The 17,731-nt window shown below is 35.6% G+C and overlaps 3 protein-coding genes across 3 annotated transcripts; all 3 read right to left on the reverse strand.

The window, feature by feature from the left end:
* Positions 1-438: 438 nt before the first annotated feature.
* LOC140046262 (E3 ubiquitin-protein ligase RMND5A-like) lies at positions 439-5,944 on the reverse strand. Its single transcript, XM_072090838.1, has 10 exons — positions 5,803-5,944; positions 5,159-5,304; positions 4,451-4,588; positions 3,981-4,081; positions 3,188-3,354; positions 2,468-2,633; positions 2,178-2,280; positions 1,213-1,367; positions 613-703; positions 439-533 (listed from the first exon to the last, which is right to left on the reverse strand). Exons 1-9 carry the CDS (start codon positions 5,936-5,938, stop codon positions 640-642), a joined length of 1,176 nt encoding a protein of 391 aa, XP_071946939.1. The 5' UTR covers positions 5,939-5,944; the 3' UTR covers positions 439-533; positions 613-639.
* A 3,916-nt stretch (positions 5,945-9,860) lies between these two features.
* Positions 9,861-12,307, reverse strand: LOC140047886 (LDL receptor repeat-containing protein egg-1-like). The gene is made up of 4 exons (XM_072092913.1): positions 12,269-12,307; positions 11,753-11,860; positions 10,974-11,132; positions 9,861-10,335 (listed from the first exon to the last, which is right to left on the reverse strand). The coding sequence occupies exons 2-4, from the start codon at positions 11,829-11,831 to the stop codon at positions 10,121-10,123; spliced, it is 453 nt and encodes a 150-aa protein (XP_071949014.1). The 5' UTR covers positions 11,832-11,860; positions 12,269-12,307; the 3' UTR covers positions 9,861-10,120.
* A 957-nt stretch (positions 12,308-13,264) lies between these two features.
* LOC140047887 (trace amine-associated receptor 7e-like) lies at positions 13,265-17,047 on the reverse strand. The gene is made up of 2 exons (XM_072092914.1): positions 16,965-17,047; positions 13,265-16,112 (listed from the first exon to the last, which is right to left on the reverse strand). Exon 2 carries the CDS (start codon positions 16,019-16,021, stop codon positions 14,537-14,539), a length of 1,485 nt encoding a protein of 494 aa, XP_071949015.1. The 5' UTR covers positions 16,022-16,112; positions 16,965-17,047; the 3' UTR covers positions 13,265-14,536.
* Between the last annotated feature and the right edge of the window lie 684 nt (positions 17,048-17,731).

Consider the following 17,731-nt stretch of genomic DNA (forward strand, 5'->3'; position numbering starts at 1 on the left):
AGAATACATTCCTGAATTTCTCATTTTAATTTCATTATCATTTTAATGTTTACAATGTCATAATATTCAAGAAAAAATTCAGAGACTTATAAATAATATCATTTCCTATAAATATGTCAATCTTTATACTTCTTTACAATATTTACAAATGTGTCTGGTATAGATTTGTGATTCAATTACAGTTAGTATAAGTATGTAGAAATTCATTTATTATAGTTTAATATGAAGTGTCATTTCTAATAGTTTATCTGGTTTTAACATGCATAACACTAAAAGAAATGTTATCAGATTATCAGATCGATGGGCTTATTAATGCTGCACACATCCATCACTAAGCTTAAACACTATATGGTGGTGCGCAACTTGACCCAACAGTGTAGGATCAAGCTTTCCATAAGTTGACCTTGACATCCAGATAGTCACAGCAAGGTACGGAAAACGTCAAAATACTATAAGCAGTATGGGTAATTGTACCAGACACAAGCTTAAGCTCTGTCTACACTATAAAACTTTATGTGACAAAAAAATGTGATGTGCCCATATATGGACATGATATCATATCACTACCATATTTGGGCACATCACACCTTTTTTTGTCAAACTAGTTTGATAGTGTAGATAGAGCTGTACAGGAACTCATCAGAAATACAATTGCTTTGCTTCCGAAGGCGAAGATTCTATCGGACAATATGGACATTTTATTCTGAAAAGAAAATTATATTTACATTATAGAAATTAACCAGACCAAATGTTCTAAAGAAATATTTTTTTTTTTAGCTTACCGCTTAGTGGTTAACGCCTATGAGCGCTCACTGGAAAAACCCAGGGGCCACACAGCATGAGGAACATTGGAGGGCCCCCTTAGGAGTATGAGCAGTCCAATATAACTACCCAGCGTTGGAGAGCCCCTTAAAGCTTGGTTCCCACTAGAACGTAACACAAGGACGTAAACGCAACGCAAGTGTTTTAAGCAATGAGAAGCGAAGTTATAGACAGTTAGCAATCACAAGCGAATAAGCCATCGCTTGTGATTGGTCAATTCACTTGCGTTGCGTTACGTCCTCATGTTGCGTCGCTAGTGGGAACCACGCTTAAGAGTGCTCAAGCAGGGCCTTTGCCCTGTGCATTACACCACTGTTACCGTTACCTCTCTTCTTTGTAAATTGGCCTTTACAGGGGCAAAGAATACATTGCATCGGAAAGATAACTTACTTGTTGCCATTTGATAACTTGTTAAGTGAATCTCTTGATATAGCATGTCCACAAGCCAAACGCATAGCAGGATTATTCTCAGTACTTTGTTGACGTAGAATTGGACATGCAAATAATGAATGATACCTGTACTCATTTCCCAAATCAATTTCAATCTTTAAAAAAATGAAAATAGCATAGGTTAGCTGACATTTTGGAAGGTGTTGGTGGTCGAAGTGTGGAGGTATACCGCCCTCCCCTTCACTATGGCTTATAAACAAATCAGTCTGTAAAGCGTGGTTCCCACTAGAACGCAATTCAATGTAACGCAGCGACGTATCGACGCAAAGTGCTGTATTGCGTAATCACAAGTGGGAACCGACGACGTAACAGTGCGTCGCAAAGTGCTGTATTGTGTAATCACAAGTGGGAACCGACAACGTAACAGTGCTGCAAACATCACTACAGGAAATCAAATCAGTTTGATTTCACGCAACAAAAAATGCAAGGCAAAAAAACACCGGAAAACATATACAGCGCATGCTCAAAAGTATGTGGGGTGAACCAGGTCAAAGTCTACGGCAGCTAACGTTGACAGGCAACAAGTAGACGGGGGCAAACACAATTATTGGAATGGCATTTTGTTACGTTGCGTCGCTAGTGGGAACCACGCTTAAGACTAGTTAAGGCTATTGGGTTGTTTATCTTCGTCATCTTAACTTCCACAATCAACATACTAACAGAAGGCCTACTTGACAGTGGCTGTGTGTTAACTAGTACACTGGGGTAACCCCTTACTCGTCTCTAACAGATGTACTAGATTCTTTAGAGTGCACAAAAGCTTTTTGTGGAAACTGAAACTATGGTTTATAGTCTGTATCTGAGAGCAACTAAGCTTCAAACACTTCAAAAATGTGATGTGCTCATATATGGACATGATGATCATATAACTACCATATTTGGGCACAGATCTTAAAACAACTTACAGGTAATTCATCATTCGAACACCACACTCCTGTACACTGTCTTTGCTGCATAACATGTTTGATATTGTGTAATGCTGGAATAGCAGCACAACCTGCATTTAAACTAAAAGAAAAAAACAAGTTATATTAATCCAGAATGCATGACCGTAGCGAGAGACGCGATGCTTTAAATGGTCTGCCTTATGCTGGCTACAGCCCTGGAATACCATTAACTTTCACACCAAATGTTCAGAGTTTTGAAAGTGCTATAATTATCATATACACATTTCAAATGAGTACAGACGACATACCTGACACTAAGTGGACTGTCTATAGAAAGTCCAAGAAGACTGCAAGCATCCCTGGTGAAGATGTCGCCAATCTCTAGCCAAGACACGGGATCGAGCAGGTGAACGTAAGGAGAGTTTTCTAGGCCTTGGCGAACAAACAGCAGACTACCCATTAGTATTTGGAGCTCTAAAAAAAGAATTGGTATACATTCACTTACAATGTTTAAAGATGTATTGTCCCCCAAAAGCATGAAAAATGAAGATTAATAAAATCAGACTTTTTGTTATTTTGTAGTTTTAATAAAGTTAATCACTTCCGTAGGGGAAAAAACCAAAAAATCATGTTTTTCAGGTAAATACATTTTTGTTTCGATCTAATTTTTGGTCAAAGTGGATAAATATTATGTTACATTAAAATGGCATATTCAACAAAAATTTTGTCAAGAATTATTTTTTCAGGGGGACAACACATCTTTAACCAGGATGGTCGAAGTATCTATATTCATACATAGAGAACAAGTTTTTACCAAAAAAGTGGTCTCTAAAAAAAAGACATGTGAGATTTGTATTTCAAACATGTCTACTCTGTCTACACTATCAAACTAGCTTGACAAAAAAAGTGTGATGTGCCCAAATAAGGTAATAATATGCTAAAATATGGTAGTGATATGACATCATCATGTCTATATATGGGTACATCACACTTTTTTTTTCACATAAAGTTTGATAGTGTAGACTTACCTTGTTCATGTCGTTCAGCAAATGGTGCAAAATTTCTAGAATACACGAGAGCCTCAAGCTGTTTTTCAGGACCGCCTTTTAAAAGTTCAATAAACTTTAATCTGTGAAGCTTGAATTCTAATGATGATCGTTGAGCTTCCAAGCGTTCACGGTGTAGAAATGTCCACCTGAAGAGAATATAAAACAAGAATTCATAATTTTAAAAGGTTTGATTGTCGCATTATGAAATGGAAAAAGAAACCTCACGAAGCTCTCACAACTGAATCAGTGATCAATTGAAGATTGGTTACATTGCTGTCACTCATCTTTAAATCTGTGTCACTCATCTTAACTTTTTGCCACATCCTAAAGCTCTGTCTCCACTATCAAACTTTATGTGACAAAAAAGTATGATTTGGCCATATATGTCATATCAGTAACATATTTGGGCACGAAAGTAAAACAACGCTTCAATACGTTAGCTAAATTTTATAAGAGGGTATGTGCCAATATAACCAATTATGTTAGGTTTTAAAAGATATCAAATTATGTTATGTTTAAAAAAGATATCTCTTTTAACCATAATTGTACATACATGTTATAAACACATTTTTTAAATATGTACTCTTTGTATATGTTTGTCATGAATGGAATAATGAATAAAAGTGGGCTAAAGAGAAAAAAAAACATAATTGGGAACATCACATTTTTTTGTCACATAAAGTTTGATAGTGTGGACACAGCTTTATAATTAGCTCCTATTTTGTCATCAACGTGCCGTTTTTGACATCCACCCTCAAGTTTGTATACTTACTGTAATGCTGGCTGTAAGTTCTTTTCTTTTAATGCAGATAAAATGTGATTAATCTCTATAAATGGTTCTTTCATTTGGTTTTCTAAATCTAGTCCTGCATCCTAAGTAAATAAAAGAAAATGGAGGAATCATTGTCAAAGTAGGTTATTATTTAATATTCAGATAATTTAGTTTATGACTGGCAAAAATGAATTCTACATATGCCTTAAAAAATTGACTGAATATAGTAAAAGCATGGCTTAAGTTAGGCCTTAGTTAGGATTAGTCTGGTGGTAGTGCACTACATTTTCATAAAGGATAGACTACTGTACGAAATTTATATACCAAAGTTTTACCAAAATATACCTTTCAACACATACATTTGCATCATGAAAATCATTTCAAATGATTACACTCCATAGTGGGCTTATACCAGTCAGATTAGAAAATGTTTAAAAATGAATTAATTATATTTAATTAATTATACGTACCACAGTAAGAGAATCTGCAATATCTAGCATTCCGTGGCGGAGAAAATGTTCACAGATGACCTCGTTTATAAGCTTAATTTTCTCGGGTGCATCCATTGTTGGGTCTTCTGACATGCTTGAAAGGTCACTGTAGAAATTCTGTTGTAACGAGACAAGATAGAAATAATAAAAGGAAACTGAGTGAAGCACTTGGCAAAAGAGAAGAGGTTCACTACTTGATAGAAATAATAAAAGGAAACTGAGTGAAGCACTTGGCAAAAGAGAAGAGGTTCACTACTTGATAGAAATAATAAAAGGAAACTGAGTGAAGTACTTGGCAAAATATATCAGAGAAAAATATTCGGAGAGAGAGGGCTCACTACTTGATAGAAATAATAAAATTATAGTTAGGTGAAATGGTTAGTAATGTTTTACTAAAAGAATATTGAGTGGCAGAAGTTTGTTGAAATGGAGGAAAGCCAAATCTGGATTACGAGTTTGGGATACATTTGCAATTGAAAAGGATTTGTTATTTCAGTGTTTATTGACAGAAACAAAATAAATACTAAACGCACTTTTAAATATCCTATCAAATGTCTTGTGTCAGTTGGTTGGCAATAATTGTTGTTCAGTAATAATTGGGTCAATTATTATGTGACTAATAGGCAAAATATAAAATATATTAAAGTGAAAATGATATCAAGCACTAAATATATAGTTTTTATTAACCTTATCAATTGCTTTTCCAACTTTAGAAACACTGCTATGAAGTTCTTTATGATCACTGCTAATTTTTGTTGTTATATCTTTAACTTTCTTCATTAAATCTTTAAGTAAAGACATGTGTTGACTTCCAATTTCCTCTTCTGTTGGACCTATAATACAATAATTCAAAATTTCAGTAGTTTATAATTAAATATATCAGTTCAATAATTTGGTACATTACTATTGTTGTAAGGTGTCTTTCTCCAGACAAGAAAGACCAATTTTATATGTTCTAGACCTAGGCCCTAGCCTAGGCCTTCTTAATTAATTAAATATTTCTTGTTTATTTTAGTGAAAGTAAAACATGGAACTCAAATACGGCTACTATGTCAGTGATGGTATTGGTGAAATAATAATTTGGACAAACTTGGTAATTCCTAAGGCCTTGCTCTAGCTACGAGTATCCTACTTAGCCTACCCTATAAGGTAGCTAGTACGTAGTGCCTGGCCTCTAGCCTACTAGGCCTATACTATTCAGGGCATAGGATTGGCACTAGGCCTAGCCTACCTCCTAGGCTGTCCGCCTACTCTAGCTAGCTAGACTTGCTAGGCCTAACTAGCTAGGCCTTAAGGGCATCATTGAAACAGCACTATATAGGTATACTCACATTGCATTAATTCTTCTTGAATCTCTTGTAAATTCTGAAGAAGTAAATCTGTCTCTTTATCAGCGTAATTGTTGACAACATTGAATTTTCCAAGGACTTTGTCCACTTCCCTTTCGACAGTAAGACAAGCATCCATTTTCGACTGAGAGTTAACCACCAAAACAAAGAATTTTCAGCTGGTGTAAATAGAGGGGGTAGTTCACATTTTTAGCAAAAACTTTTTTAATAGTAAACATTTTTTCAGTCTCAAAAAGCGGTAACTTTAAACAAATATTTCTTCATACTGCAATATCGTTTATCAAGGTTTCTATATTATTTTACAAATACAGTAATAGATATACAAAGAATTTCTCGTTTTGCAACATTTTACTCTGTAGAACACCACGTTTTAAAGGGATTTTAACTTTCACTTTCTGATGTCTCATCGATAATGTGTACATTTTTTGGTTGTATGTATAACTATAATAATTTGCTGTTTAGTGTGATGTGTGATTGACGTACCGTGACTGTGGGGGAGTTAGTGATTGTTGCGAGTTATGTAAAGCAACAACTAATTATTGGATGAATTCAAATGACATAAATTATTTTTCATTTTGGACAGCTGCTCTGTTATTTAAACATAAAAAGTTCTAATAAGCAATTTCCACAAACACTAGTGTTTACTTATGATGTGACAAGTCTGTTTAGGAGGGAACATTTTACTATATAGTTGTCTAACATTTTAATTTGCGTCATAAACGTGGTTATAAACCATGTAAATTGTATGTTTCAAAATTCAATTATTATATAGGAAATGAATAACGTGTTATGATACCTACCTACCTATCTTGTCATCATCTGCCATATGGCAGGTCCATGACAGTATTCTTTCACCATTTTATTTCTCTATTTAGTGCTTCGTCTTTGTTATGATAGTTTATTAAAATACATCACCGATAAGTGCCAAACAGTTATTACCATGTAAGCTAAATAGACCTACGTACTTGAAACTTTATACACACAACATGGAATGGATCGTACAGTTACGTGGAGGTGACTCCCAAAGAGGGCAAGGCATGCCACCAGGGCAAGGCATGCCCCCAGTGCCACCGGCTAACGCGAGCGAAAGCACGTTACCTGCTCGTGGCGGGGAAGATGGTGTGTTACCCAGAGCCAGGCCAGGTGGTCGGCAAGAGCTTAGCCATGTTTTACCAATCACGGTCTTTGCTTTAGGCTTAACTGCCAACTGTATCGCTATCATTTTTCTTCGAAAGGCATTCAAGAAACGTAAAGAAGAAAATCACATCATTTTACTTCTTATTCTGTTAATGGTCGATCTGTTCTGTTTATTTGCCAATTTTGTTTATTCAATATTCCTTACCAAAAACGTTATGGAATATGATTTCAATCTTCACTGTAATATTTTCATATTTATGATTTACCTGTTCCCATTGGCATCGGGATCCATCTCAACATTGATGTCCATTGAGCGATGTGTCGCGCTTTCGTTTCCTTACCGCTACGTGAAATATTTTCAACCCAAGAAAACAAAGTTATACGCATTGGCTACACTAATTCTGATGACGCTCGTATGTGCTTTGCCCTATGTTGGTATTGGTAGTTACTACGATGCCTCTAATACAAAACGTAACAAGTCGCCAAGTCGACGGCACTTAGACGCTTCCGTACGTAACTGTAAACTCGTCTACAAATCAAGTGATCCTGTTGTCTACGATATACATTTGGCATTATACAGTTTTTGTGGTTGGTCAGAAGTTATTATCGGTGCAATTTGCAATACTAAGGTGGTATACGAGATATATAAGATATCTAAAATACCGGTGGTAACTGCAATGGAGAAGAAATCGAAGAAGAACGTCATAAAAACGCAGAGCAACTTCGCAATTACTGTTACGGCAATCACTCTTGGATTCACCATTTGCTGGGTTCCTTGGCTGGTAAGTTGATTGTCCTTGAAAGAACTTTCAGCTTTCATTATCTTTATAAATATAATATTAATACAGTCGAATAGCTCTTTTGGGACGACAAGCCCTGTTATTAAGTGAACGCTTTGTTTGGTCTGGGAGGTGTTCTTGTATAAGGTGCAATGAAAACAACAAGCCAATATGACATAATAATTAAATTAAAATCATTATAAGTTTAATTATTAATCCTGTAAACAACATTTATTTCAACAAAATACCAAAAGTCCTGAATTTTATTCTTTCAGGTTATATTGGTCATGCTAAAAGCCGGTGTATATGTTGATAAAGAAACAATAAGATATGCGTCACAGATGACATTGGTAAACCACGCTATTGACCCTGCCGTGTATGTTTTAACGCGGCCTTTTATATATGCGTTTATAGGCACAAACATTCGCAACTTGTCTTGTTTTAAAAACGTTGTTCATCCGTTAAACTAGTAGGACAGATAGCAGATATTGGTCGTGTCGTATATGTTTTAACGCGGCCGTTTATATATACGTTTATAGGAGCAAAGGTTCTCAACGTAGTTCATCCATCCATTAGACACGTAGGAGGACAGATGGCAGTCATTGGACGTGCCGTACGAGATAACATCATTGCGTATATAAGACAGTTTGTGTAGAGTGGTGTGTAGGCCTATACATAGACTTGGACCTAAGCAGTTAATTAGTTAGATAGATGTGATTTTTCATTTGGAATCTTCACACCTAGGCCTAGATAGTTCTGATAGTAAAGTATCATAGCCTACCAAAGTGAATTTCCACTAGGCCTACCACTGATTATACTCGATGCCCTGCCACTATTCTCTCCTCAGTCTGCTGGCTAAAATTAGAAGCAGAGTAGCGCACGTGCTAGCTAGGGCTAGACCTAGCCTAGAGGCCAGAGAAAAGATACCAAAAAGTCGTATAAACAAAACCATAGCATACATATGTTATGCGCGATTTGAACGATTTGCGCAATTTGAAATTGCGCAAGTTGATTGCGCAATTTGAAATTGCGCAAAGAATTCTTGCGCAATTTAAAATTGCGCAAGGATTTTTTTGCGCAATTTCAAATTGCGCAATCAACTTGCGCAATTTCAAATTGCGCAAGAAAATCTTTGCGCAATTTTAAATTGCGCTGCACAATTTGTAAATTGCGCAAGATAGTTCTTGCGCAATATGACACCTTTGCGCAATTTGAAAACGAACTGTAAATTTTCCCATACATGGCTAGGCTAGGCCTAGGCAGAGGAGTTTAAAATGTAGTATTTTATTATATAAATAAGACCATTTCAATGAAGATAATGTTTAATACTCACTTTTTAAGTTTTTAATATTAGTTTAAGCTAGGCCATGTAACCTAGTCAGTATCAGTAGTCCAGACCCTAGCTAGGCTAGAGTAGTAGGCTATAGCCGGCCGCCCGCGCCGCGCCCGCCTGGTGGAACACCACCGCTTCATTTTCCTTCGTCGGTTCTTCGACGGTATGCTAACTTATAACAATATTTGCACTACTAAAATAAGGAAATGCGATATTTATCTTTAATTTTGAATCATTCTTAGAAATTACTATAAAAATATGGGTGTGCATGATTTCACAATCTGTCGAAAAACCTTGCGCAATTTGCAGATTACTTGCGCAATTTAATACGTTGCTTGCGCAATTTGAAACACATGTTTCAATTCAAATTGCGCAAGGATTTTTTTTGCGCAATTTCAAATTGCGCAAATCGTTCAAATCGCGCATAACACATACTTACGTGTTTGTATGCTAACGTCTTTTTGCTGTATATATTGTATTGTAATGTGTAGTCATTTGATTGTAATGATAGTAAGTCTAATAATAAGTACAGTAAAGTCAGAGTTAAGGTCCCTCTGTTGTTGTGTCGATCATGCAACATATCTTGCATCGTCACGCCTCATACCGCCAACAGCTGCTCACGCATCTGATTGGTCAAAACTTTCAACTAATCAGATCAGTTCTAGTCGATCTGACCGCCGAACGCGCTCAGCATGCAATTTCTCTCTCCTGGTGGTAAAACAGTAGATGTCTGATTTGATCAGCCCAAATCCAAGAGAAAATCATATTACATAAACCAATTCCAGTCAGTATACAAGAATAAACATTTAATATTTTTGTATAACAGTTCTATAGTAATTTACTATATCATTGCAGAAATATGTTTCTTCGCTAGGTCATTTGTGAACCTGACCTGACCTATCTCACTTTTAGGCCTACACTTTATTATGATCCTGTTGCGTCTAGCTGCATTTCGGACAGTGCTTCGTGTGAATTTGAAGTTAAAATTGTTATACACAAAAACATTTTAGCCAAAAAAGAATTTCAATATAAAAAAATGGGTATTATATGATCATAGTTCATTCGGGTCATGTTTTATCTCATGTTGACATTTTGTTCGTTGACGCTTCATTTCCTTTGAGCAGCCCGACTCATCCGAATGGTCTACACAATCCGCCTTGTCATTACATCGTCTGCAATCCTCTATACACATACCATCATCGCATTGGAATTTTTCCATAGGTTTTCCGTGTAATATTTTCCCTTCGAAACCTGTATCACAGTACTCTGCAATGAATTTAATATGGAGTATAGTGTGGAGTCTAATGCACTGCTTATTAGGTCCTACTATCAAACTTTATGTAACTAAAATGTGCCCATTATATAGACACGTCATATCACTACAATATTTGGCCATATCACTACCATATTTAGGCACATCACACTATTATTGTCAAACTAGTTTGATAGTGTAGACAGAGCTTTATCGAAGGCGATATATGTGACAATTTATTTATTGTACAACATACATATACATATTATAGTAGTATTTAGATGTTGTCAATCTATTCAGTATGCCAAACATGGCTATTATAAGTGTTCAAGCATGCGCAGTATTAAATAATAAGAAGCAGGTCTATTGTTGTTGTTATTTCTTGTTTCAAATACTGTGGGCCTATACTTATAGATTTCATCACGACACGGCGATAATTGTTTGTTCCTATTATTTACATTTTAAAGAAATATCTCCGTTCCATCATTTATAAAGGTTGTTTTACATGCCATCTTATATAAGCCTAATACTTGCCTTCACAACAGTACCGCCGTTCAGAAGCGACGCTAATCAACACTTCCTAACCCAACCCCCGATCAAATATAGTTCTACAGTGTTTAGGCTCGGTGAAAGACAAGAACAATATTCTTACCTGCATGTTGTTGTTGACAGTGGTCCTCGTCACTGCCATCCTGACAGTCTACAATTGAATCACATTCAAATTTTGGATTAATGCAATGAGGGACACCTTTCTCGAAGGTGGTACAACGAAAGTGTTTCATTTCCAACTTCTCATAGTCCTCGCATGTCTCTAAAAACGAAAATGTAATCACAATAATGTTGCAGTATAATATCGTTCAATAGTGCGTACTATTGCACGCCATGTGACCCACAATCATCCGATCAAATGACAGGAATTTATTTAGGTATTATATAAAATATACGATTATACTATGAAGATGGTACCATTGTTATCATCACACAGGTATCTGAAGTGTGATCTAGACACTCGACGGGATGATGAGCTCCGGAGTTTAAAGGGTTTATCTGTGACTGTGGCACGAATCACAATCAGTTCTACGCGCACGCCACGGAGAATATGTACATATTATAGTACAGTACAGTTAGTAATTGTCGCAGCCAGACATAATATCAAAAGAATTTTACAAGTTCCTATCATGGCAAGGCGAGCTCAGTGTCCTGTGGTTAGATTGCCTTGGTGTGATCGATCCTTGTATGCTGACAAGAATGCGATTATAAATGATGATTGTGGCAATAGACATTTATTTTAGATTATTCATCCATGGTAATACACCGACATTCTAAGCACACAATACCATTTATACAATTATGTTAATGTGTTTTAAAAGTCTCCATCCAACAACAAAAAATGTTCTGGTCTTTATACAGAAAATAAACACTTAAATGTACCTGGTCCTTTGTGGTGAGTTGTTGAGCCTACGATTACAACATAGAAGCAGAAGAACACTGGTAATATATACTTCTTCATTGTGTTTAATATAGCTTCTACTTTTGGGCCTATGGAGAATAAAATCACGTCAGCTCTTTATTTTAAAATAGATCTTAAGCTCTGTCTACACTATCAAACTTTATGTGACAAAAAAATGTGATGTGTCCATATATGGACATATCACTACCATAATTGGGAACATTATACTTTTTTAGTCAAATAGATAGTGTAGCTTTAGATGCGTCCAATATGACGGCTCTAATATAATGTTCTTCGCCAATGTTTTTTAAACGACTACGCCTATGGCTCACCCATGGGTGCATATATTCATGGTAAGCCTGACTCTCTTAATGGCTATTTTTCACCATGCTTTACTTGACATTCAAAAGTTTTAAGTCGAGGGTCCTTCTAAGTTTATCGATACCCAGAAAGACATGTTTTATTTCTAAATAATATAACATAAAAGTTACACTTACCGTGTGTACGTCGTGGAAGCAGGTACTTAAATGAAGCGTTTCGATGTGCTTTGATTCAGAAGGAAGGCCATTCTTTTCTTTGTATAAGAATTGTTTTTATTCAACGGTTGATTGCATCGTTAAGAGAACAAAACAAACCAAAAGAGTCTCATTCAATACTATTTATGAAAGCCACGTTGGCTTAACTAATACCGCAGTAACCACCGCAGTCCCTCCCTCGTTTATGGATTTCTAAGCCTGTTCGTAGTAAAACTATTGTGATCATATAGGTCTAGAAGTTATTGATTGTTTTATATAAGAACGTATTTATTAAAAAATTTGGGTAAAACATTTAAGATGAACAAACATAAAACAAAATCCTACGAAAGCCACTCAGTAACAGTCGTAATTCCGTTTATTGTTATTTTGTTTGAATGGATTATTATTTCATTTGAATGGATTGTTAATTCGTTTGAACGAATTGTTCGTGTGAACGGATTGTTAATTCGCTTAAACGAATTGTTCGTTTGAACGGATTGTTCGTTTGAACGGAGTGTTAATTCGTTTGAACGGATTGTTAATTCGTTTAATGAACGGATGATGATAACGATAACGCTAATACAGTCTATGTTACAACGCGATGCGGACGAACGGTTTCTCATAATAGATACAGATTCTACGTAGGACAAGCTACGCGGTTTTCTGTTTACCGCTCGTCTGTGTAAATTGGCATTTAGGCTATAATACCGCAATTCATGGCAACTGCAAGAGGAGAGTGTAGTTAATGGAATGTTTATGGTGTAAATTATGTTGACTATGTATTCATATAAGACACCTTTCTTTTAAAAATCATCACCACTATCTCACTGTTGGTCGAGTAGAGTAGAACAATTCTAAATCTAACAGCAAACGCATAGTGTTAACATGTTATTGCATTTCGAAAAATATAAAACGTTCAATTAATATTAATAAAGAGGGAACAGTAATGCATTCAACAGTAAGACATTAATAATTACGGAATATAGTTTTAATTATTAAAGTCATTTGATTTAATATGTGTTTAATAAATGTTCACCAATTTAGGCCTAGCCTAATCGATACTTGCAGCATTACAGTATTCATTGAGGGAAAGGCAAGAGTTATTACATTACGTAGTTCCCAGAGTTGCATTCAATAAATACTCATTATTTTACCATTGAATTGAAACTGATTTGCTGTTTTTGAGGTTAAAAATTTAATTCACAGACATTGCAGTCGATAAATATTCATTACCATACAACTGCGGCACTTTTATCCGGTATGTTAGAGTCACAGCATATTTCGTGACGTCATGTATACGAAGTGGATGGAAACAATGTGAACACATACTATTGTAAAATAGCTATTGCACAATGATAACGGTAATAATAAATATGCCAATTTGTTTCAAATAAAGTTATAATAATAAAGCTGAAATGCATATCGTAAGAGATTCAAGAAATGTTATTGGTCCACTTTAAAATGGAAATTTGTTTTGCTTGGCATAAAAAAAAGATTTATATAGCGCCTAATGTAATGAAACCTCTAAGCGCTGAACATTATTACCCCAGTAATTTTTTTAGGGATCAAACACGTATGGAAACATACTTCCATAATGCAGCTAGTAATCAGCGCAAAGTTGTGTCTTGATCTAACCGTACCCATTTATACACCTGGGTGGAGAGAGGCAAACGCAAGTAAAGTATCTTGCCTAAGGATACAAGCAATGCGGCGAGAGTTGGATTCGAACCTCGGTCTCACGATCAGTAGTCCAACGTCCAACACACTGCGCCACACGCCAACACGCCTCAAAGCAAAAATACATCAAATTGCAATGTTATAATATAAGTTATATTTATATAGAAGTAAAGGCCAAATTATAATTATGCTACTTCTTATTTTACTTAACGTACCAAGTAAACCATAGAAATAAAAAAGGAACCCATTTAATTCGCACGCGTACTTAAGCTCTGTCTACACTATCAAACTTATATGATAAAAAAATGTGGTGTGCCCATATAGACATGATGATATCATATCACTACCATATTTTGGTACATCATACTTTTTGGTCAAACTAGTTTAATAGTGTAGACAGAGATTAAACGTGTATGACGATTACGTTCAGTGGACGGCTTCAATGTTTCTAATCTAAGGCAAGTCCTGTACGGGTGTGGTTGAAAACCATGGTGTTCAAACACAACGGTAATCCTGCCATTGACTATGGTTATCGTTGCCGTACTTGATTGGAAAGAAGCTGGCGACACGCCTTTACCATGGTAATGGTTTGTTGCCAGACGATGACAACCCAATGTCATTGCGTGTTACATCTGACCGTTGACTGCCCACTTGAGAGGAGGAAAAACTACCATTTCCTTCATCTTCGCTTACATCTATGCTGTAGCTATCTAGTTCATGTTCACTAACATTGACCACACCAAAGTGTTTGAAAACTGTTCCACCATTAAGACGAATTCCCGATGTATTTCGTTTGATTGTCGATATTCCATTTACGGTTTCTTTAATATTTTGGCCTATAACAGTTAACTGGAGACCGCTTGATGTAGCGAACAACACCGGTACCTGGTAAGCAGTACTCGAATCTTCAGGTTTTGTATTGACATTTTTAAAATCGAATGGTAGATCATTTCTCTTGTGCATGATGACTTCTTGATGTCTTGCGTGGACGGTTGCGATGTGGTTAACACGACAGAAAAGCACATGCTTCATTTGACGTCTGATTTCAGGCCAGAGTATAGGTATAGAAACAGGTATTACTGCTGGATACGAAAGCTTTATTATTGTCAGCAATGAGCTGATATACGTGTAAGAGTTGCTACTTGATAGGTAAATACAATCCACAATGTGGTATGGTGCGCGAAGGATGAACCACAGTAGAAGTATAATACCAATATTCTTCACACTCTTTTTGTCTCTAAAAATGTCAATGTTCCGGAGTTCACTCTGGTAACTAGCATCCAGTCCAATAGATTGACCGTTTACCTTCATCTGCTTTCGTATAACAACAACATACAAACAAATGGTGAGAGTCAGGGGAATTGCATACGAGAATATTCCAACAGATGCCATATAAGATACGGGCACTTCTTGCGTTACTGAACAACCGTAACGCGTTTCACAATAATCCACTTCTATGACAGACGATAATATTGCAGCAGCAGATATAAAAGAATGAATCGAAACATAACTAAATATAAAAATACATTTTGAGTAAGTACAGCACTTTATGTAAAACGCTGGTTTTTGCATAGAAAAGAATTGATCAGTTGCTAAAAACAGCAACGCAATGACGTCTGCCACGCTAAAAAATTCAACGAAAAACGCGTTAACGCGACAGAAGGCGTTACCAAAATCCCAGTATCCAGTTACGGCGACAGCAAAGCTAACCATTAGCACGAAGATGCTTTCGCATAATTGAATGATGCTTAAATTCACAATAAAATGGAACTTAATAACTCCTTTAAATTGCCTTGATCGAAATAAAGTTATTATAACCCATATATTTCCAATTATTGCAATCACGATGAACATGAATAAAACGAATTTAACAACAACAGAGATGGGCGGAATGTCTTCTTCTTCTTCCATAGAGATTGTGGACGGCAAGCTAGTACTACTATTTGTATTCATAGTCTTATTGCAGTGTGTAGTTGGAATAGTTTCATTATTGTACATTTCTATATACGTTCCTGTTGTATTAATATTATCAGCCATTATTGTTGTTGTAATATCCATTTTCAAGTTTGTCCGTGCATGACGACATCGTATCGATATACAAATTCCATACTATTAGTTCTGATATTTCCAGATTAGCAGTAGCATCTTTCTTTGAATAAAAAACGAAAAAGTATATAATATATAAATAAATATGTAGGCCTAGGCCTATTAAAGGAAAACACAATAACAGTGCTGTTACATAGAAGGATTGGATGCAGTATAAGCACACGGTAAACTACGTTTTAATGCAATTGCTATATGTTTCTGCTGATTCACAAATCACAACATAAATATAGTATGATGTTTAATCAAATAGTTTACGCCATGCTCTGTCACTAGGCTACTAACTGCTTCCTGGAATTGATTGAAATGGCAAAAGGCTACTAAAACTAATATAACGAACGTATTAGGCCTATTAAATATTTTTTCATAACGCGGTTTATTATACAGATGTGGTTCATTAACATAAACGGTCCAATAAGAATTACTCTCTTCTTAAGAAGAAATATGTATACTATAAATAATAGGCCTAGATACATCATTTAATATCCGTATTTTCTACATGTAGCTAACGCTAAAGGTAATGTACTTGACCTATACGCAATTACGTAATAGATGGATAGAATTTGTTGGATGCAGATAAGACTCTGGTAACGTACATATTTTATCCCTACATTTTAAAATACGGCTAATTATCATATTATTAGCCTAGAAATGACATGTAATATTGATATATAATTGAGCACATAACAAATGTCATTTTAATTACCTTAAATACAACATAGTATGGATAGAATTTATCGGATACAGATGCGACTATACTCTGGTAACGTACATATTTTATCCCTACATTTTAAAATACGGCTATTTATCATATTATAAGCCTAGAAATGACATGTAATATTGATATATAATTGAGCACATAACAAATGTTATTTTAATTGCCTTAAATACAACCTACCTTGGAAAATGCTGCATCATTTATATCTTCTTAGAGACTATAATGTATTGGCAGCAGCAGCATGTACTTATCATCTCCTTGGGTTTTGTTGTGTTAATATCGATTGATCCGTGAATACTATATCGTTTGCATGACAAAAGAGTTTAATAATACAACGGGTCACATGTAAAGGCTGAATTATTTTAAATAATATATAGAGATAAAAATGTGGATAATATTTTGTATTACTGTGCCGGATGTCGTATTCATATTATTTAAAAACACACTTTCCGGGTACCGTATATTATTTTCATTGTAAAAAAAAATATCATACCTATAACGTTTCAGGTTTTGATTCTTAAGCTCTGTGTCTACACTGTCTAGTTTGTGTGTGCCTAAGTGTGATGTGCCTAAATATGGTAGTGATATGACATCATCATGTCCATATATTGGCACATCATAATTTGTCGTTAATAAAGTTTGATAGTGTAGACAGAGCTTAACAGAAAACTGTCAGTGTAAACGGTAATGTTTTACATTGGTATGATTATTATAAGGACTTTAATTATGATCATAGGCTAATCATGGAGCTATACAATTAAGCTCTATGGGCTAATCAACCGATTACAATGTATAACTACAATGGATTCAATCTCACCTTTTTATTCAAGAAACGCCTACAGGCCAATTTACACGGACGAGCGGTAACGGTAAGCGGAAAACCGCGTAGCTTGTCCCACGTAGTATCGATATCTATCTTGAGCGGAAACCGCCCGTTGGTTCCGCGG

This window comes from Antedon mediterranea, chromosome 4 (genome assembly GCF_964355755.1).
Source record: "Antedon mediterranea chromosome 4, ecAntMedi1.1, whole genome shotgun sequence".
Lineage (NCBI taxonomy): Eukaryota > Metazoa > Echinodermata > Crinoidea > Comatulida > Antedonidae > Antedon > Antedon mediterranea.